This window comes from Mya arenaria, chromosome 13 (assembly GCF_026914265.1).
Source record: "Mya arenaria isolate MELC-2E11 chromosome 13, ASM2691426v1".
Taxonomy (NCBI): Eukaryota; Metazoa; Mollusca; class Bivalvia; order Myida; family Myidae; genus Mya; species Mya arenaria.
In genome coordinates this window covers 52,712,065-52,733,648 of record NC_069134.1, presented here as the reverse complement: position 1 = coordinate 52,733,648, position 21,584 = coordinate 52,712,065, and the positions used below count along the sequence as shown (strand labels likewise).

The following is a 21,584-nucleotide window of genomic DNA, read 5'->3' as shown; positions in this document are numbered from 1 at the left end:
GTAAATTGTATTCATTAGTTGCAGGGAGTGCTTTATAAATATCCCTACACAGAGTCTGACCTCATTTCTGTAAATTGTATTCATTAGTTGTAGGGAGTGCTTTATAATTATCCCTACACAGAGCTTGACCTCATTTCTGTAAATTTTATTCGTTAGTTGTAGGGAGTGCTTTATAAATATCCCTACACAGAGCGTTACCTCATTCCTGTAAATTGTATTCGTTAGTTGCAGGGAGTGCTTTATAAATATCCCTACACAGAGTCTGACCTCATTTCTGTAAATTGTATTCGTTAGATGCAGGGAGTGCTTTATAAATATCCCTACACAGAGTCTGACCTCATTTCTGTAAATTGTATTCGTTAGTTGCAGGGAGTGCTTTATAAATACCCCTACACAGAGTCTGACCTCATTTCTGTAAATTTTATTCGTTAGTTGCAGGAAGTGCTTTATTAATATCCCTCCACAGAGTCTGACCTCATTTCTGTAAATTGTATTCATTAGTTGCAGGGAGTGCTTTATAAATATCCCTACACAGAGTCTGACCTCATTTCTGTAAATTGTATTCATTAGTTGTAGGGAGTGCTTTATAATTATCCCTACACAGAGCTTGACCTCATTTCTGTAAATTGTATTCGTTAGTTGTAGGGAGTGCTTTATAAATATCCCTACACAGAGCGTTACCTCATTCCTGTAAATTGTATTCGTTAGTTGCAGGGAGTGCTTTATAAATATCCCTACACAGAGTCTGACCTCATTTCTGTAAATTGTATTCGTTAGATGCAGGGAGTGCTTTATAAATATCCCTACACATAGTTTGACCTCATTTCTGTAAATTGTATCCATTAGTTGCAGGGAGTGCTTTATAAATATCCCTACACAGAGAGTGACCTCATTTATGTAAATTGTATTCGTTAGTTGCAGGGAGTGCTTTATAAATATCCCTACACAGAGCGTGACCTAATTCCTGTAAATTGTATTCGTTAGTTGCAGGGAGTGCTTTATAAATATCCCTACACAGAGTCTGACCTCATTTCTGTAAATTGTATTCATTAGTTGTAGGGAGTGCTTTATAATTATCCCTACGCAGAGCTTGACCTCATTTCTGTAAATTGTATTCGTTAGTTGTAGGGAGTGCTTTATAAATATCCCTACACAGAGCGTTACCTCATTCCTGTAAATTGTATTCGTTAGTTGCAGGGAGTGCTTTATAAATATCCCTACACAGAGTCTGACCTCATTTCTGTAAATTGTATTCGTTAGATGCAGGGAGTGCTTTATAAATATCCCTACACATAGTTTGACCTCATTTCTGTAAATTGTATCCATTAGTTGCAGGGAGTGCTTTATAAATATCCCTACACAGAGAGTGACCTCATTTATGTAAATTGTATTCGTTAGTTGCAGGGAGTGCTTTATAAATATCCCTACACAGAGCGTGACCTAATTCCTGTAAATTGTATTCGTTAGTTGCAGGGAGTGCTTTATAAATATCCCTACACAGAGCGTGACCTCATTTCTGTAAATTGTATCCATTAGTTGCAGGGAGTGCTTTATAAATATCCCTACGCAGAGCGTGACCTCATTTCTGTAAATTGTATTCGTTAGTTGTAGGGAGTGTTTTATAAATATCCGTACACAGATCGTGACCTCATTTCTGTAAATTGTATTCGTTAGTTGCAGGGAGTGCTTTATAAATATCCCTACACAGAGCGTGACCTCATTTCTGTAAATTGTATTCGTTAGTTGCAGGGAGTGCTTTATAAATATCCCTACACAGAGTCTGACCTCATTTCTGTAAATTGTATTCGTTAGTTGCAGGGAGTGCTTTATAAATATCCCTACACAGAGTCTGACCTCATTTCTGTAAATTGTATTCGTTAGTTGTAGGGAGTGCTTTATAAATATCCCTACACAGAGCGTGACCTCATTCCTGTAAATTGTATTCGTTAGTTGCAGGGAGTGCTTTATAAATATCCCTACACAGAGCATGACCTAATTCCTGTAAATTGTATTCGTTAGTTGCAGGGAGTGCTTTATAAATATCCCTACACAGAGCGTGACCTCATTTCTGTAAATTGTATCCATTAGTTGCAGGGAGTGCTTTATAAATATCCCTACGCAGAGCGTGACCTTATTTCTGTAAATTGTATTCGTTAGTTGTAGGGAGTGTTTTATAAATATCCGTACACAGATCGTGACCTCATTTCTGTAAATTGTATTCGTTAGTTGCAGGGAATGCTTTATAAATATCCCTACACAGAGCGTGACCTCATTTCTGTAAATTGTATTCGTTAGTTGCAGGGAGTGCTTTATAAATATCCCTACACAGAGCGTGACCTCATTTCTGTAAATTGTATTCATTAGTTGCAGGGAGTGCTTTATAAATATCCCTACACAGAGCGTGACCTCATTTCTGTAAATTGTATTCGTTAGTTGCAGGGAATGCTTTATAAATATACCTACACAGAGTCTGACCTCATTTCTGTAAATTGTATTCATTAGTTGCAGGGAGTGCTTTATAAATATCCCTACACAGAGTCTGACCTCATTTCTGTAAATTGTATCCATTAGTTGCATGGAGTGCTTTATAAATATCCCTACACAGAGTCTGACATCATTTCTGTAAAATGTATCCATTAGTTGCAGGGAGTGCTTTATAAATATCCCTACACAGAGCGTGACCTCATTTCTGTAAATTGTATTCGTTAGTTGCAGGGAGTGCTTTATAAATATCCCTACATAGAGCGTGACCTAATTTCTGTAAATTGTATTCGTTAGTTGCAGCACAGAGCGTGACCTCATTTCTGTAAATTGTATCCATTAGTTGCAGGGAGTGCTTTATTAATATCCCTATACAGAGCGTGACCTCATTTCTGTAAATTGTATTCGTTAGTTGTAGGGAGTGCTTTATAAATATCCCTACATAGAGCGTGACCTAATTTCTGTAAATTGTATTCGTTAGTTGCAGCACAGAGCGTGACCTCATTCCTGTAAATTGTATCCATTAGTTGCAGGGAGTGCTTTATTAATATCCCTACACAGAGCGTGACCTCATTTCTGTAAATTGTATTCGTTAGTTGCAGGGAGTGCTTTATAAATATCCCTACACAGAGCGTGACCTCATTTCTGTAAATTGTATTCGTTAGTTACAGGGAGTGCTTTATAAATATCCCTACACAGAGCGTGACCTCATTTCTGTAAATTGTATTCGTTAGTTGTAGGGAGTGCTTTATAAATATCCCTACACAGAGCGTGACCTCGTTTCTGTAAATTGTATTCGTTAGTTGTAGGGATTGCTTTATAAATATCCCTACACAGTGCGTGACCTCATTTCTGTAAATTGTATTCGTTAGTTGTAGGGAGTGCTTTATAAATATCCCTACACAGAGCGTGACCTCATTCCTGTAAATTGTATTCGTTAGTTGCAGGGAGTGCTTTATAAATATCCCTACACAGAGAGTGACCTCATTTCTGTAAATTGTATTCGTTAGTTGCAGGGAGTGCTTTATAAATATCCCTACACAGAGAGTGAACTCATTTCTGTAAATTGTATTCGTTAGTTGCAGGGAGTGCTTTATAAATATCCCTACACAGAGTCTGACCTCATTTCTGTAAATTGTATTCGTTAGTTGTAGGGAGTGCTTTATAAATATCCCTACACAGAGAGTGACCTCATTTCTGTAAATTGTATTCGTTAGTTGTAGGGAGTGCTTTATAAATATCCCTACACAGAGCGTGACCTCATTTCTGTAAATTGTATTCGTTAGTTGCAGGGAGTGCTTTATAAATATCCCTACACAGAGAGTGACCTCATTTCTGTAAATTGTATTCGTTAGTTGCAGGGAGTGCTTTATAAATATCCCTACACAGAGCGTGACCTCATTTCTGTAAATTGTATTCGTTAGTTGCAGGGAGTGCTTTATAAATATTTCTGTAAATTGTATTCGTTAGTTGTAGGGAGTGCTTTATAAATATCCCTACACAGAGCGTGACCTCATTTCTGTAAATTGTATCCATTAGTTGCAGGGAGTGCTTTATAAATATCTCTACACAGAGCGTGACCTCATTTCTGTAAATTGTATTCGTTAGTTGCAGGGAGTGCTTTATAAATATCCCTACACAGAGCGTGACCTCATTTCTGTAAATTGTATTCGTTAGTTGTAGGGAGTGCTTTATAAATATCCCTACACAGAGCGTGACCTCATTTCTGTAAATTGTATTCGTTAGTTGTAGGGAGTGCTTTATAAATATCCCTACACAGAGCGTGACCTCATTTTTGTAAATTGTATTTATTAGTTGCAGGGAGTGCTTTATAAATATCCCTACGCCGAGGTTGACCTCATTTCTTTACATTGTTTTCATTACAGTAGTGAATTCAATATGAGTATTTCTACTGTTTTTCGTGCAATGCATTCATTATTTATCCAGTCTGCTCTTTTGTCGGAAATGTCAATGGCGTCGCAAGCCTGCACAATCGCGTTGTCTGTGACAATGTTGGAATAATGTCATCCGGATATCTGATTCAGTTACTTGATTGCTCACAAAATGTCACGGTATATCGATTTGATTAAATTCTCATGAACTTAAACAAAAGGATCGCTTCCTTTAAAAGCATTTTGGTTGCACATTTCGATTTTAGCAATAGCAGATAGAATTGTGCATGTATGAGAATTCAGTTATGATTCAGATTTTGGCCTGATTTAATACTATGAAACGCCTAGTCGAATTATTTTTAGAGCCTGTTATTGAGTATTAAGCTTTGTGACAGTGGACCCTTCGACGAAATAGTTCTTGTGATAATCGGGACTGGCTCGGAAGTGTGCTATGACACATAGCAGTTTGAAGAAAAACTCGTTTTTTATTGGTCCGATTTGTTTTCATTCAAGAAACATTATGGTGCACACACACAGAAAGAGAAGGCCTCATTCGGGCTGTGTCCTCACTTCGAGTTCTTCTCTCTTCTATAGACGTTGATAACACAATATTCTATGTTACGTTCTAATTTACCGATCCGATATATAAATTATCGAATTACAGGCGTAAATATTTAAAAAAAAAATACATATAAAATTAAGTAGAGTTACTACTTCTATTATGGTGCTTGTATACAATGTCAAATATTACGTCATAATTGCTACTGTGTACAGCATATTGTTTTGATTTCTATACAGGAGATTGTTTGGTGGTTTACTTCTATTTTCGTCTTACCTGTTCTCAAAACAACATATGTAATGCCGTTTTGATACATACGTACCCAAAATAAGTCATCGAATATCGACGGCTTTCCATTATTTTATTAAATTGATTATTTATTTTATTTTCTGTGACTATTTCATTTGCAGGTACACATGTCAAACAGTGATATTGTTTTGCTGTGAATGAATTTTGCAATATATTGTTAATTCGAAATATTACCGTTTTGCGATATATTGTTAATTTGAAATGTTACCACTAAATAATAACTTATGTGTAATATTAACTTTTGTTTTCGTATACGCAGAAAACATTCACAAGATATTACATCATATGGCCAAGCCCATCAGCACGACCGAGAATCGAGCTCTAGTGTTCACGAATATACCCGAGCAGCTGCGCTCCATTTTGAAGAATAATATTTTTTCTAAAAGCCATCATCTGCTCGGAATGTGCGTAAGTTGACTTTTTTAATAGCTACCTTTTTTGTTGCTAAGAATTCGTCGCTATGTCCTGAAAGTCCGAAAAGGAGTCTTGATATTTGCAAATCGAAGGAGTACAATTCACGAACCGACAGTCAAGAAACTTCTTCAACTTTCAGAACCTAATGACACCAGTGTGTGTATACCACGTGATAAATTGCGTTATAAATGTTAAACGGAAGGCAACATTTTGCTTAAAAGGAAGACTTAAAACAAGAATAACTTTTTTTTTACTATACCATTTTAAATAAAACAAAGGGCAGTTTATGCCGTTTAAAGAGCCCTGCCTTCGTTTTATTACCGGAGTTTGATAAGATGATTAGTTTCATCAATCACTTCGAAAAACCTGTTTTGACAGTGCTCCGTCAGACGGACGTTTTGTGAATGGATTTGTCGAAGTGTTTTAAGAAATTAAACTCTCAATCAAACTCTGGTAAAAGAACAAAGGCGGGGCTCTGTAAGCGGCGTAGATTGTGCTTTGTTTCATTTAAAATGGTGAAGAAATACTGAAGTTATCTTTGTATAAAGTCTTCATTCGAAGCAAAATGTTGCCCTCCGACGTAGCATTTATGACGCAATTTATCAAGTGGTACACACACTGGACACAATTCAAAGCAACGAACAAGTTACCGCTTTTTATTGATGTTTTCCTGTTAAGTAGTTTAGCAACCTACGGGGAAAACGGCAATAGCATTTATACCTACGTGTTGAGAAAAATGAGCCCTAGAACATTGGCGTTAAAAATTCACCCGATATACTGATTAAAAATTCAAAACATGAAAACTTACCGGAACTGATCAACTTCGCAAGAATTTGTTTTTTCTACTTTATCAAAACAATCCTCTTGTGAAATGCATATCGCTTTTTTGTCCTTGATCCATCTAGTGCAATCCGGCCGTATTCAACTTTGCTGACGAAACCTGAATAAGGGGTCATATAACAGGACGCTTTTCTGGTGACTTATATCTGTATGTGTTTTGTCTATGAGATCTGTCAAACGCCCAAAAAATGGAATGGCTTGCGCGTATGAATATGTTTCGTAGTTTTGTGTATTGAAGTCAAGGGAGGCTGCTCTAGCGAAACATTTTCTTGAGCAAAATAAAAATAATTTGTTTTATATCACACCAAAATAAATAAATTGCTAATACAAAAATAATTATTGAATGTCAAAGAACAAAATAAATAACAAACATAAACGGTACTTATTCTACGAACATAAACAAATCGTCATTTGCTAAAGGCGTAACGCGGCCATTTTAACAAAGTGAATGTTCTTAGGATTCATTATATGCAGAACTGGGGGAAGTTCGTGAGTCAATTGCTTTAACTATCGATAGCGCAAATTCGCCTTCTTTTTTGTATTGCCGAGCTGCTCATTTCTATGATTGTGTTTTTATGACAATTGATGATCTTCGAATTTGCAAACAATTGGTTGTCAAGATAAATCGAAAGTGTTTGCTGCTTCATGCTTATCCTCATGTTTCTATGTTACTTGCTAATGGTGGCGTCAGTAAAATTGGGCAATGTTCTGTATACTAAAATTGACCGGTTTTATCAGTCATTTCGTCATGCTATTTTAGCTCCTTAATTCCTAGACTACACGCCGTACTAGCATGATACGGAATCAGAAAAAAGACAGTATGATGATACGGATTTTTCGATACGGAGTGATGTATTTTTACCGTTGGATATGGAAAAGGAAATTGATTTGCATATAATAAAACACGAGTATCATTTAACGCTGTTGTTAGGACGTCATTAAAAGTAGTACACTATTAAAAACGTGACTTTTATGTAATTTAAAACAGTAATATATTTTTATAAAGGTTTATTAGTACTGCGTTTTGATATCGAAAGTCGTGTTTGTCTCTCGTTGATTTTTGCATACATATATTTTGATTTCACTCGGCTCGGGCTTCGTGAAATCCAAATCTTTAAAAATCCGTTCGAGTCGAGTTAGACTCACAAGTAACCCTGTTTTACTTGGCGAATCAAGAAATTAAGTTTTCTCTCCCTTACATTAGGCAGTATCAGTTTTAATAAAGATATTTGGACCCTTTGTCAACGATTGTATCTTACGGTTACTTTTTCGAGTAGTGAAAGGGATTATATCGGAATATAAATAAAAGCAGGTGTGGGTCTAGATGTAATTCGCAAGTAACACTTCCAGTTCAATAAATAACTTACCGGAAGCCTCGATATTACGATATCCTCGTTGAACAGATCATTCCGTAGAGTGAACGTATCTTAGGGGGCAGTATTCAATATCATACTTATGCACCAGTCAATTGTTACCACGCCCAACCCCCCCCCCCCCCCCCCCCAGGTATGGGGATTAATCGGGGATTGCGGGGAAAATGGGCCGTGTTTTTACCTTCCAGGTAGCCCTGCAGTGCCGAGTGATGGCGGTGTTTTTGTTTTCGCGCCAATAGTGGCGGAGAATTGGCCTTACCTAGGATGTCCCCGGATTTTACCAGAAGATTGGCTGGACCGAAAGTCAAGCTCCCCGCTTTTCCCCGGACCTGGGGAGGGGGTCAGTTGACTGGTACATTATTCTTATCCTTAGATGTACCTTAGTGATTTAATTCAGTATATTGGCCAACTACTTAATTGTCAACTCAAATCACACACATTCTATTTAAACATGTTTAAGTTAGATCTAATTCGGTTTTTTAATACGGCTCAGGGCCATGTACATTTGGAAAAAACTTAATCAGCATGCTGTATATAGAAAAGCGGTCATAATGTTAGCTCTTATCTAGCTCGTTAAATCTAACTATTATATACAGTTGAAACCCGTTGCCTCGACCTACCTAAGACCGGCGAAAACATCTCCAGTCTCAAAAAATTGAGCCAAACTGTAATGCTTACCTTCAGTTAATAGAAATTGCTCCTTTGCTTCACGTTCGAGCCAAAAAGGAATTCGAGCCAAGCGAGTTCGAGCCAAGCGAGTTCGACTGTATGTAAAATATAAGGGTTTTTTTTTAAATGACTGAAAACTCGATACTGACAGAGAACCACATTATTGCGATACAAAGAGCGTAATTTGTCTAAAATATTTCAACTAGTCATTGTGTTAATTCAAATTTAAAGCATAAGTTATAATTGCCGATTTTTCAGAAATAGGTTCAATTTAACAACGTGATTAACCTTACGTCGTTAACTTTTTAAGGTGAGACATTTCATGATGTGAACACATATCTAAATATAGAGAACTACAGCTGAATCATTTTCTCAAATCTTGTTAGAAAAACAGCAGAATAAAAATTTATATATTAATCTTCTAGGAGTGGTATTCATAAAACATTTTAAGTCATTACCTAACTTAAATCATTGTTTTCAGTTAAGAAACTAACTTAACATATGATATAATAATTTCATACTATCTGAATTTCTTCATTACCATTGATTTCATTCAAAATTCATGTTTAAATCACTTTTTTCTTTTAATTTGAAATTGATATAAGTTAAGAAATGACTTTATAGTTTTATGAACACCACCCCTGGCAGGACAGTAACGATTTGAAAGTCAACAAACATGATTATAAAGACGTTGTTAACTTTAACAAAATTCTGAACTATCGGCCCATTAAATTGTTAGTGACTTGTTTTAGTTAGAGTGTTCAAATTGCTATATATTCGTGCCTTATACCTCCAACAGCAAGCATCATTGAATCACAAGTTTCTTTTTTTGTATTCCATGCTTGATTAAGCATGACTTTCCACCCATGAAACAGTGAATAAATTTATGACTACGCTTGAATTAATTGTTCATATTCGAACGTTGTAAAAACCTTAAGAAGAAAACTTCATCTACCAGTAAAGTTAAGTATTGCATAACTAATTACTATTTTTGATAATATTAGGAATATACATGGGAAACGATGAGATTAAAATGAAATTTGACTAAAACATAAATATTTTGACCCAAATATATTGAAAAGTATATCGTACATAAAGATGATGTGATCGTGTTGTCTTGTCGACTTCTTAAATTTGGAGTCGTCGGCCTTCGGACTCCACACACTTTGACCAGCCCAATTGCGTGCAAAACCCAGATAATTCATTCCTTAAAGGAAGCGCAATAGGTTGTTGAAATATTATCTAGAGATCAACATAATATTTTGTCTAATGAGAAGGCAGTATAAATTTTAGTTTCCAATACATTTATTTTAGTAAATTAGTAGTCAGCCGTTGTTAGTTTTAATAAGGTGAAGCAGTTGATTTAAACACTAACAGGCCTAGTGGGTGAGTAGTTAACAAAATATTTTGTAGGCCATTTAATAACTTAAAGACCGTTAGTATATACTTATACAAAATAAATGGCTATGCAACTGTGTCTCGAACCATTTTTTTGCAAGCAGATATAACCAATCTCTTACAACTTCTAAATACACTAGCGGATCTAGGGGGGGGGGGGCGCCCCCGGCGAGCGCACTCCACCCCGACCTCAAATCGTACGAGTTTACTTTTTATTTCAATATAGTAGAAAGAAAATTAATAAAATACGCCTAAAATGCACCTTTTCGGACTAGGCTGTTTTAAATTTTGTTGAGGGATTACCTCCAACCCCCTTGCCAATACTTTATACCAGAATAAAAGGTTACACCCCATCTAACATCGAATCCTGGACCCGCCTCTGAAATGGTATCCCGACTTCGAGCTCAAAACTAAATGGTATGGCGGGTCCCAGACGAGAGGACGCGACAACCTCATTGATGGGTGTTTGAATGTGCATTATATAAGAAAACAGAGTTACCGGTTAAAAGCATTTTCAAAACTTCTTTCCATTATTTTAATGGTCTCTTCATGGCTGAGCTACCTATGGGTGTAACATATCAGGAAACCAACCATGCAAAATTGAAGTTTCTTTTATATGCATCAGTGGTGCGTGAGATTACAAATATCACCATAGCAATGTATGAACTATAGCTTAAAATGCACCTTGCGTACGGATTATTAATATCGGAATAGATCTGGGCTCTTGAAAACAGGTAAGGCTGAAATGGATTTTTAGTTTGGTAAATTTAAGTGAAAGATGTTTTTTTGTGCAGATTGTTTTAGCCAATAATTAAACCAAATTAAATCTTAATCTTCTGTTACGTTTCAGTCATGGGGATGTTGAGGGTTTTCATTGCCTTTGCAGTGGTAAGACAATATTTGTTATTGGTCTTTTATGTTTTATATATCTGTTAAATATAATTTATAAGTGTTGTTATTTCTTTTGTAATTAGTCGTTTTTATCGTACTGTCGAACCCCGTTGGCTCGAAGTCGCTTGGCTCGATTTCCTCGTTGGCTCGAACTGGATGTAAAGGACCGATTGTTTCTACTAAATGTTAGCATTTCTGCTTGACTGGAATTTCCCGAGAGTCGAGGTATTTTCCCCGGTCCCTGGGAGTTCGAGCCAACGGGATTTGACTGTATGATAAAAGAGAAAGTGACAATTATTTCAGGCGTGTATGCAGCGGTTAAATGCACAAAAAAATATGGAAAACAATTGTATCACCCAAAATTATTAACTTAATTAATATGCATTTCAGGAGTATCCTACAAAAGTCACTTCTGTGTTTAATAATACCATATATGTACTTGCATTGGACCTTGTCCAACTTTTATGAAAATATAGATTTTATACTTCAAAGCTGTACTCTCGGAGATTGAAACTTTTAACATCGTTTTATTTTATTTTTTTGTCAGAATCAACTTATTTTGGTGTCAATGCCTTCAATTCGGTCATGTAAAATAACTCGATATAGAATTGATCTCAATTGTCAAGGAAACTGGCGAAAAAATCTTATTTTTTTTAAATTATCAAATTTAAAAATAAAATGTCAAGGCAGTCAATCTGTGAGAGTCGAGCTTTAATTTGAATTCGCGTCCTTAATACTGTTGCAGATAGCATGCACGCAAGTCATAAATGGACAAAGAACTCCTTCGCAGGAAGGTTAGTTATTATTTTACATAATGGTTCCGTTGTTTCTTATCTTGTTTACCAAATATTATATATAGTCGAACCCCGTTGGCTCGAACTCGCTTGGCTCGAACTTCTCGATGACTACAAAGAACCGATTTCTTCATACTGAATTTAAGCATTTTCGCTTGGCTCGAACTGTGTAAGGCTCGAGGTATTTTCGCCGGTGTTCGAGCCTACGGTATACGACTGCATGTCGTAAACGATAACGAGCTTAGCACAACCTAGCCACCATGCCATGTTTTAAACTAATGGGGAAGATAGATATGCGTTTAAATACAGACCGCCTGGGAGTTGGAATCTAAGTGTTTGTATGTTCAAGATCAAGGTCATTTGGTCAAAGGCAAGGTCAGCGACTTTATTAAACTATGAAACTACTGCTTAAATTTAGCGGTTTGAGTCCAAGAACTTAGAAAAAGTTTAGAATGCAAAATGTTATAATGGAGTAATTAGTTAGACTTTCAATCTAAGAAATTTTCAGTGCATTTTTTTTCTTTCAAATTACATTAATTTCTATAGATTTTATGTTTCGAAATAACAATGAAATTGATTTTTGCATTTTGTTTTCAATCACAGCGTCTGCCGTGTGTATAAAGGAGCAGAATAAGACTCCTAACCAGGTCAGGATGACGTTATCGTTAAACAGGAAGACAGATCCTCTCGGAGTTCTCGTTGCCTTACAGAGCTCCGGCATTGAGGATAACACGTGCTCTATTGAGTCATCGGGTACAGGAAATGGCGGAGTTTACAACGTAGTTAGCGAAGTTCCCGTCGATAATTCCATCATCGTCAACGGTTGTGGCGTGAACTCAGTGGTACGTCACGTGCATGTTTCTTTTTACCCTGTTTCTTAAATGATATAATATTGTGATTAATTAAGTCAACTCATATTGGCTCAGTTATTTTTCCGAGGTAAGCTGTATTGTACAGAGCCTGGAGGGCGAAGGCTAATACTGCTGACCGAGGGCAAAGACTCGGTCGATAAAACAGTCGGTAAAACGGAAAAAAATGGCTACCATTTAAAAAAAAAACAGCATTGTCATATAAGGGCGAGTTTTGACAGCCAATGAAAATTGTCCGTTCCTCGAATCCCGTATTTAGTAGCCAATCAAAACGACAGAAACTCAAATTGGCCGACTTTGGTCGATATTGGGCGAGTTTTGGCGTATAAGTACTGCGATTGTCCCCGTATCGTGTCAAATACGTACAGATGCATTGTAGTTGATTAAGAAAAATGGTATATGTGTCCGCCAGCTTGTTTCTAACTTTGATACGATTATAAATATATAATGAAAAAACAAAATGAAAAATATGCGTTGTTAAACATTAGAACATTTTCTCTAAGTTGAATATTTCACAAGAAACTTAATGATGACGACCACATATCTCCTTTTCCGCTCATGTTTGCATACTGTGGTTCGGAAGCGCCACCTTTTTAAATTGTGTTTATTAAAAGGTTTTCCATCTGCAGAATGAATTAATGCCAGACAATGAATGATATTGTCAGTACTTATTTTATTTTTATTGCAGTTGGGAGCCAACAATGTTCGGGTAAGTGAAACAGCACGCTAGTTTGTAGTTTCTTAGTTTTGCTGTTTATAACACACAGTCGAACCCCGTTGGCTCGAAATCGCTTGGCTCGATGTCCTCGAAAGCTCGAACTGGATGTAAAGTATCGATTTTTTCTACTAAATGGTGGCATCACCGCTTCACTCGAATTTCCCGAGGCCCGATGTATATTCGCCGGTCCCTGGGAATTCGAGCCAACGGGGTTCGATTGTATACACAAATATAGCAGTGAACACTATATATAGCTTTTGCCGAGGTCAACTAGTTGCCTCTAGTTGATAAGACAAACTGTTCCCTTCAACAGGCACGGCATCCATTTCATTATACCGACAAAATTAACTTATTTTGAAATTGTTTTGAACCTCGTCATTGTCTATTGATATGAAAATATAAACAACGCCTTAACGATATAGACGAAACGGTAGGCGGTAAACCCCGTATCGCATCGTACAGTATGACGTCAGCGTGTATGTGTATAATACACGGGGAGAAAAAGCATCTTTCATAGCCGCTCTTGTAAGATAGGTTCATCCCGACCCTCGCGCAGGGTGTTCTACGGAAACTCGGTTAACCTCGTTTTCGCAAAAACACAATACGCCCGGTTTTGGATCTTACTCTTTTTGCCATGGAAGATACTTATAATATGTGTGCCAACACTCGACGTGACTTCTATAAATTATCATTGTAACAAAGTAAATCGGTATTCCACATTCCTTCCCGTATTTTGACTTCAGTACGCATTCTGTTTTTCGACTTTACGCATTCCTGTATTTTTACGCATATCTGTTATTCGTTTTTACGCATTCGTGTATTTTTAACCTTCCTGTATTTCAACTTATTCTTGTATTTCGACTCTACGCATTCCTGTATTTAAACGATTCATGTATTTTCACCTTATGTATTCCTGTATTTCGACTTTATGTATCCCTGTATTTCATCTTTACGTATTCCTGTATTTCGACTGTTCGAACTCCTATATTTTTACGATTCCTGTATTTCTACTTTACGCATTCTTGAATATCGACCGTCCGCATTCCTGTATTATGAAGATTCCTCTTGTTCAACTAAACACATTCCTGTATTTTACGATTCCTGTATTTTGACTATATGTATCCCTGTATTTCGACTTTACGTTTTCCTGTATTTCGACTGTTCGCATTCCTATATTTTTGCGATTCCTGTATTTCGATTTTACGTATTCTTATATTCTGACTTAACACTTTCTTGTATGTTTATGCATTTCTGTTGGGGGTTTTTTCACAAAATTCCTTTTATTCTACTTTAAATAACGCATTCCTGTAATTTTACGCATCCCTGTTTTCCGACTTTACGTTTTCTTGTATTTTTCCTTTACAGACCATGACATGGCGGTTTAGGTACTACGAATTCCCGCAAGACAAGAACATGGATTACGGCTACAATCGTATTTATACAGTCACGTGTTCGGACAACAACATCCCGAACAACCGTCTCCAGTCACAACTGACAGTCGAGTGAGAAATTTAAATCGAATTATGAAAGCTGCACTCTCACAGATTGAACGTTTTGACAACTTTTTTTTATTTTTTGTTTTGGAACGAGTCGATTTTTGCGAAAATGCATGGAAACCAGTTATATAAGACTGCTGGCAAAAAATTAGATCGCAGAATTCTATGTTTAAGTTCAAAATTGATGTTTTATGCATTTTCTTAAACCGGTAGTTACGGTTAAAGCCATAAAACATTAATTTTCGAACGGAAATATGAAAATCTGCAATCTGATCTTTTGTCAGCAATCTTTTATCCTTGGTTTGCAGATATTTACACAAAAAAATTTCTTTCCAAGAAAATAAAAAAAAAGTTGTAAAAACGGCATATCAGTGAGAGTGCAGCTGTAAATTAACTCTTATGAGCTCTTATGGGCCTTCCACAGAGCAAATGTTTAATGAACGACCGAAACATAAAATGTTTAAAAGTTAATAATTAAGTTTTGAGGTTCAATATTTAGCAAGCATAATACATGCAACCGTGTATGTCTTATTAGGAGTTGGGCATTTTTTACGAAAGAAGATTTTATCAGATTTTCAGTCAAAAAGCATTCGCATTATTTCCAAAATCTGAAAAAAAATATTTATTTTTTTAAATTTGGTCAACTTATTATTATCACAAAGTATGTCGCAAAGGATGTTTGTTTTCGTCCTGAAAAAAATGCTCCTCAAAAGAAACTAAAAACATGAACTTTTGAGATATTATAATTTTATGGCCTTCCCCACCCACCTTTGCACTGTGATAGGCCAATAGGGTATTTTACTTTTCTTTTACTTTTGAAGATAATTTGCTTTATTTTTTTAAACAAGTCATGCTTTGAGAGTGATGCCAAAATGCCATCCATATTCAATGTCTTTGTTTTAAGCTGGGACCATTATTACGAAAAGTCTTAAGTCCAAATCTCGAATCTAGCTAATAAAAGCACGTTTATTTTCAAAGAATCATCTTTACACCATTCGTTTTTTTTTTAAATTGTAAAGGATTATTCAATTTGGAAAAATAAAAAAAAATAAAAAAAAAAAATCGGCAGATTTCATCAACAAAACTCAATTAGAAAGAATTTTACAATAAAGTGAAGATTTGCAGTTTTGCCACTCGAGTCTAGACTCAGACTTTAGACTGTTCGTGATTACAGCTCTAGGTTTGCAGGGGCGGATCAAGGAATTGACGTTTGAGTAGGTCTAACTTGGTGGCACAACTTTTTGACATTAGCCCCATCCTCAGAACCGAAATTTCAATAGTTTTATTTTTTGGTCAGGGGGTTTCTAGTCGGGAATGATGCATTTTGAAAGTAATTTAATATATTTTTTGACATAAAAAGTAAATTAGGAATTATATAGAGGGCGTGAGTTGTGCCACCCCCTCCTGGATCCGCTAGTGGTTTTAGTTGAAAGATAAATACAACACTGGCAGCTACATTAGGTTTGAACGTAATTTTGTGTACGATCTTGAAAAAAGACGAAAGCACTATACAGTCGACAAACGCCAGGCAAGTAAACGAAATATCACACACATGTAAACATCATTGCCTCGCAAATGCGAAAATTGACAAATTAGCAGTCGATCGTTCTGTGTGTTTTGTTCCTTGCCCCACCAACATAACGCGAAATACGTCACTCGGAATTCCTCGGCCATTTTTATCCAAAACAACCTCGGATGTATATGGACGGTTTACATACTCATTAATCGGTATATTTAAGTCCGCTGCAAGTAGATCGCGTAGTTATTTAATTAAGCAGTTAAACTTAATGACTTTAACTCGTGGGAATCTAAATAATGTTTGCTATAATACAAATACAAGCTTAAACACTACATTTAATTAATATATAATTAATTTAATTAATATAGTTCATTTTTTTACGAAATACATCTACTTATGTAACGGCATACCACCGATGTTGTTTTCGATAGAGAATGGTCGAGGAGTTCCGAATGCGCTTTGGCCGGTAGCTCTATACCTATCAATGTCTGATCATTATTTCCTGCAAATGCCAATTATATGTCTTTTTCAGAACGCCGAACCAATCCCAAAACGTCCCGATCTACACCCCAGCCCCGACATTACAATTGCTTTACGCCTCAAACAACCAGCCTGTTACAGGTTCCGTCGCCATCGGAACATTGGTGAAACTACGTCTCAACTATCCATTTGGAACATTCAGGCGTGAGTGAACAAATTCATCGCCTGATCTCGTACCAATCGGAGCACCTCGGTCATTTTCAATCAAAAACAACTTTGGATGTTTGGAAAGTTAACAATGTCAGAATTCTTACAATTGCACTACGCTGCAAGTAGATCGCGTAGTAATTTCAATTAAGAAGTTAAACCTAGGGATTTTACTCTAAGGAATTTGAACTATTTATCTATTTAGACACTTCTCAAGGAATCAATTAAAACTGAATATCAAATTACATGTTAAATCACTACAATTAATTAATTTTATTATTATTATTCAATTTACGAACTACTTTTTTTTCAAATGGACCCTCATACATCCAAGGTTCGCAGTATGGCGGAGATAGCCCTAGTGTTCCGATTGGATAACTTCGTGTTTTGGGCGAGTTGCTCCCCTTGCGATTAATACGAGACCGGTTTCAATCGATTAAAACAGTTTCATTCCGCCGCATTGTGCTTCTCGATGCAATATTCGGATGCATTCGGCACTCACCTGCCATTTTTTATCAAAAACAACATCGGGTGTATGCCGGTACATCATTAGAATTTGTTCGTAAAATTTTGATTTTTATTAGTAATTAAAAGTAGTGTTTTAATTTGTAAGTTGAAATTCATTGCCAGTGAAGTGTAGTATTGCAAACAAGAGTTTTTCGAGGTTGTTTTCGATAAAAATGGCCGAGGAGTTTCGAATGCATTCAAGTGTGTTACCACTAGACCACAGACGCCACAAATAAATCAGTTAGTCAACGCAATTGGATTTAAATAAGTCATGTTTGCTTTCAGTCGATCGCCACTACGGAGCTACTGGCCTTCTTACAATGGTTGACAATACTCCGACGATGAATTCAGGAGATCAAGTTACTTTCTTCAACAACAACGGGTGAGTTTCGTTTTATTCATTCTTATTGTTCACCATTTATGCTCATATTTTGTGGCATAATTTGATTGAGAATTATTGTTTGCTTCAGTGTTAGATCGTAATATAATTCACCAAGTGAGCACCAAAACTTATATTTTACGAATGGCGTAACCACAATTGAAATATTCACTTTTGGGGCTCACGTATCACATCGATTGCGTATGTCCGGTAACGAGCACCCCCATCCCCAAGCACACACATACCCTCCCCCCCCCCAACACACCGTACCCGCCACACACTCTCTCTCATCTTACACACACCCTTCCCCCAACACTACCCCCACACATCCTCCCCAAACACACACCCACACACACAACCTCCCCCACCTCACCCCCCACACACATAACACACACCCTCCCCACACACACACACCCTCCCCCACCACACACCCTCCCCATCCACACACCCTCCCCACCCATACACAAAACACACACACCCTCCCCACCACACACCCTCCCCATACACACACCCTCCCCACCCATACACAAAACACACACACCCTCCCCAACCACACATCCTCCGCACCCACACACAAAACACACACACCCTCCCCCACACACACCCTCCCCCGCACATATCCTCCCCCACACACATACCCCCCTACACACCCTCCCCCCAGACACACCCTCCCCCCACACAAACCCTCCCCCCACACACATATCCCCTACACACCCTCCCCCCCACACACCCTCCCTCCCACACACACACACACCCTGCCCCACGCACACCCTCCCCCCCACACACACTCCCCCCACACAGCCTCACCCCACACACACCCTCACCCCACACATACCCTCCCCATCCACACACACACTCCCCCCACACACCCTCACCCCCCACACCCTCACCCCACACACATACCCCAGTCACACACACACACCCCTCACACACACATCCCCATATTCCATTTACCGCTTACTAATTCAAGATACCGGAAAACGCGTACACGGGCATCTATGGATAACAAAAAAGCCCGAGTGAGAACGGCCCCGGATCCTCAACATGGTGGGCATGCGTAGATTATATGATAACTCATGTAAAAGTTAAATGACATTATTGCTTAAGAATGCTCGGTTTGAGTCTTTATCATTAAGGTTTGCTCTAGGCCATTTTACTGACTTAGAACACAACCACATTGGCTGACACATTGTCAACGTAAATACGTGACGCAAGAAATGGGTATCGGATTAGTGGCAGTACTCGGACCGTTAAACACCCGCGAAAGATGAATTTCTTAATGATTGAGCATAGTGATTAATGATATACTATCGGTCATTTTCATAGGCTAAAAATGTAGGTTGTATTCTAATGACTAATAATTTAGGGCAAATTACACCATTCTGAAATATCTGCAAACCAATGATTTAAGATTGCTGACAAAAAAATCAGAGCCGTTAGAAAATTAATGTTTTATGGTTTTAAGAACGGTTTAAGAAAAATGCATAAAACATGATTTTTTGAACTTAAATACAAAAATCTGCGATCTATTTTTTGTCAGCAGTCTTATATCACTGGTTTCCATGGATTTTCGCCAAAAATGGCTCGTTCCAAGACAAAAAATAAAAAAGATGTCAAAACGTTCAATCTGTGAGAGTGCAGCTTTAAAGTACGCAAGCGGAACTTTTATCCAATATATGCTGTTGGAGTTCGTGAAACACTAGAAATCAGTGTTATCTTGCATAAAAATTGGTCAATTGACTGTAGAATACATAGGACATTTATTTAGTGATCTGTGACCATTATTTAACTTTTCATTACAGATGCCCTGTGTCATCCAGCCCCAATCCCGGCTACCGGTATCTGCAAGATACCGGGACCGATCAAAACAACAACAGGGTTTTTGTTCAGGAATCCGGAACCTTTAACATCTTCAGTGTTGGAAACTCCAACGCGCTCTACATTATTACCTACTATGACCTTTGCCATGGGTTCAGTGGCTTCCGACAAGATCAGAAATGCGAAAATGTAAGTTCATGTCTATAAAACAGTTGGTTGCGTACATGTGCGAATTATTCATAGCGGTACTACGATTCGCATGGGTTTAGGTTAATTAAAATTTACTATTGTAACAATTATTGCGAGGAATCACGTGACTTAGAAGATTGACTAATTTAATTATTTAATATAAGAAGAAAATCTAAAATACTTCACACGTGTAGAGGCAGAAAAAAGCATACTGTTTTATTTGCTAAGGAATATTTTCATAGTTTTCGATGAAAAAAGTTATTTAGAAAATGACGTCACTTACTCGAGTATTTACACTGGTTGTCACTCGTGGTGAAATTTTAACGAAGTTCTGAACATTCGGCCCATTATAAGTTAAACTGCTCTTTAAAGCTGCACTCTCACAGATTTACCATTTTTACAACTTTTTTTTTTTTTTTTGTCTTAGAAAGAGCATTGTTTGCGTAAATATCTGCAAACCAATGATAAAAGATGCCTGACAAAAGATCAGATCGTAGATTTTCATACTTTCGTTCAAGTATTAATGATTTATGGCTTAAACCGTTACTAACAACCATTTTTGAACTTAAATATAAAAATCTGCGATTTAATTTTTTGTCAGTAGTCTTATATAATTGGTTTCAATGGATTTTCGCAAAAAAAATGGCACGTTCCAAGACAAAAAATAAAAAAGTTGTCAAAACGTTCAATCTGTGAGAGTGCAGCTTTAAAAAGAAACTGTTGTAATAAATCGTTATCTTAGGTGCATTTATCTTTTGTAAAAAAACACAGAAATTAACCGTTTAAAACTTAAGTATTTAATTTCAGCCCTGCTCCTTTTTCACAAACGCTCGTCGCCGGCGTAGCGAGCCCCAGTACAACACATCTATGTTGGAAATCCGTCTCGAAATGGAGGGTACACCACAGCAGAACATTGGCACGGAGGATGAATACAAAGGTAAGCTAGTAATTTAGAAAATTGTATCATATTCGGGTGCGTTTCCGTGGTTTTCGTCATAACATTTGCTCATACCAGGGGTGGTTATTAATATGCAATCTTATGGTCATATCATTGATACCATTCACTGTATTGGTTTGTTATTAATACATCGCAATCCGATACGCTATATCAATCTTAGAACAATTTAAGACTAATATTGAATAGGTAACCATTAGGCAGAGCTCTTGCAGTGCAATACGGAACATATTTCAATATACGCACGCTAGTTTTTTTGCACGCTGGCCTTGACAGTATGATGTTAAAGTAATTTATTTATTTTTTAAAAATTCAAAACACAGTCGTACACTTCTAGCATAAGGAGTATGCAGATATGTTTCAAAGCTTTATATTAAATTGAATGTAGTTCTATGTTGTACTATTTCAGAGTCTGTGTACGTTCTGATTGGCGCATGCGCACTTGTGTGCGTCATCCTGCTGGTGTTGCTTTTCGTTGCCGTCTGCTTGTTCCGGAAGCGCAATTCTCATCTCGCGAGGAAAGAACGGGAACTTGCATATGATAACAAAGTTCGGATGCCTTACTGACATGCTATTTTCTGACGATGATAATTCCTTTTCTTTATATTTTATCATGATATATCTTTTCTTAAACGTTAAAAGTTTGTTGTACAAGGTCTGCCTTGATATCTTTTCAGTGCTTTATAAATATACGTAATCTGCCGAATAAAGATCATATACTTATGTTTTGTTTGACTTTTAAAGACATACACTAGTTGGCCTAAGTCCAACGATATTTTTACTATACGTTTCATATAGACACAAACTTGGCTTTTCTCAGACCGTAT

The 21,584-nt window shown here is 37.0% G+C and overlaps 1 protein-coding gene across 1 annotated transcript; it reads left to right on the top strand.

Moving 5' to 3' along the window:
• Positions 1-10,573: 10,573 nt before the first annotated feature.
• Positions 10,574-21,480, top strand: LOC128214749 (uncharacterized). Its single transcript, XM_052921379.1, has 11 exons — positions 10,574-10,669; positions 10,786-10,823; positions 11,572-11,620; positions 12,224-12,462; positions 13,178-13,198; positions 14,573-14,709; positions 16,755-16,906; positions 17,702-17,798; positions 19,598-19,802; positions 20,610-20,739; positions 21,167-21,480. The coding sequence occupies exons 2-11, from the start codon at positions 10,788-10,790 to the stop codon at positions 21,322-21,324; spliced, it is 1,224 nt and encodes a 407-aa protein (XP_052777339.1). The 5' UTR covers positions 10,574-10,669; positions 10,786-10,787; the 3' UTR covers positions 21,325-21,480.
• Positions 21,481-21,584: the final 104 nt, after the last annotated feature.

What these genes read in the sequence shown, in the direction of transcription:
- LOC128214749 (XM_052921379.1), top strand. Translation starts at nt 10,788, where the DNA reads ATGGGGATGTTGAGGGTTTTCATTGCCTTTGCAGTG. An exon ending in TCCATTTGGAACATTCAGGC is followed by an intron (nt 16,907 to 17,701) that starts GTGAGTGAACAA and finishes GTTTGCTTTCAG; the next exon opens with TCGATCGCCACTACGGAGCT. An exon ending in AAGATCAGAAATGCGAAAAT is followed by an intron (nt 19,803 to 20,609) that starts GTAAGTTCATGT and finishes ATTTAATTTCAG; the next exon opens with CCCTGCTCCTTTTTCACAAA.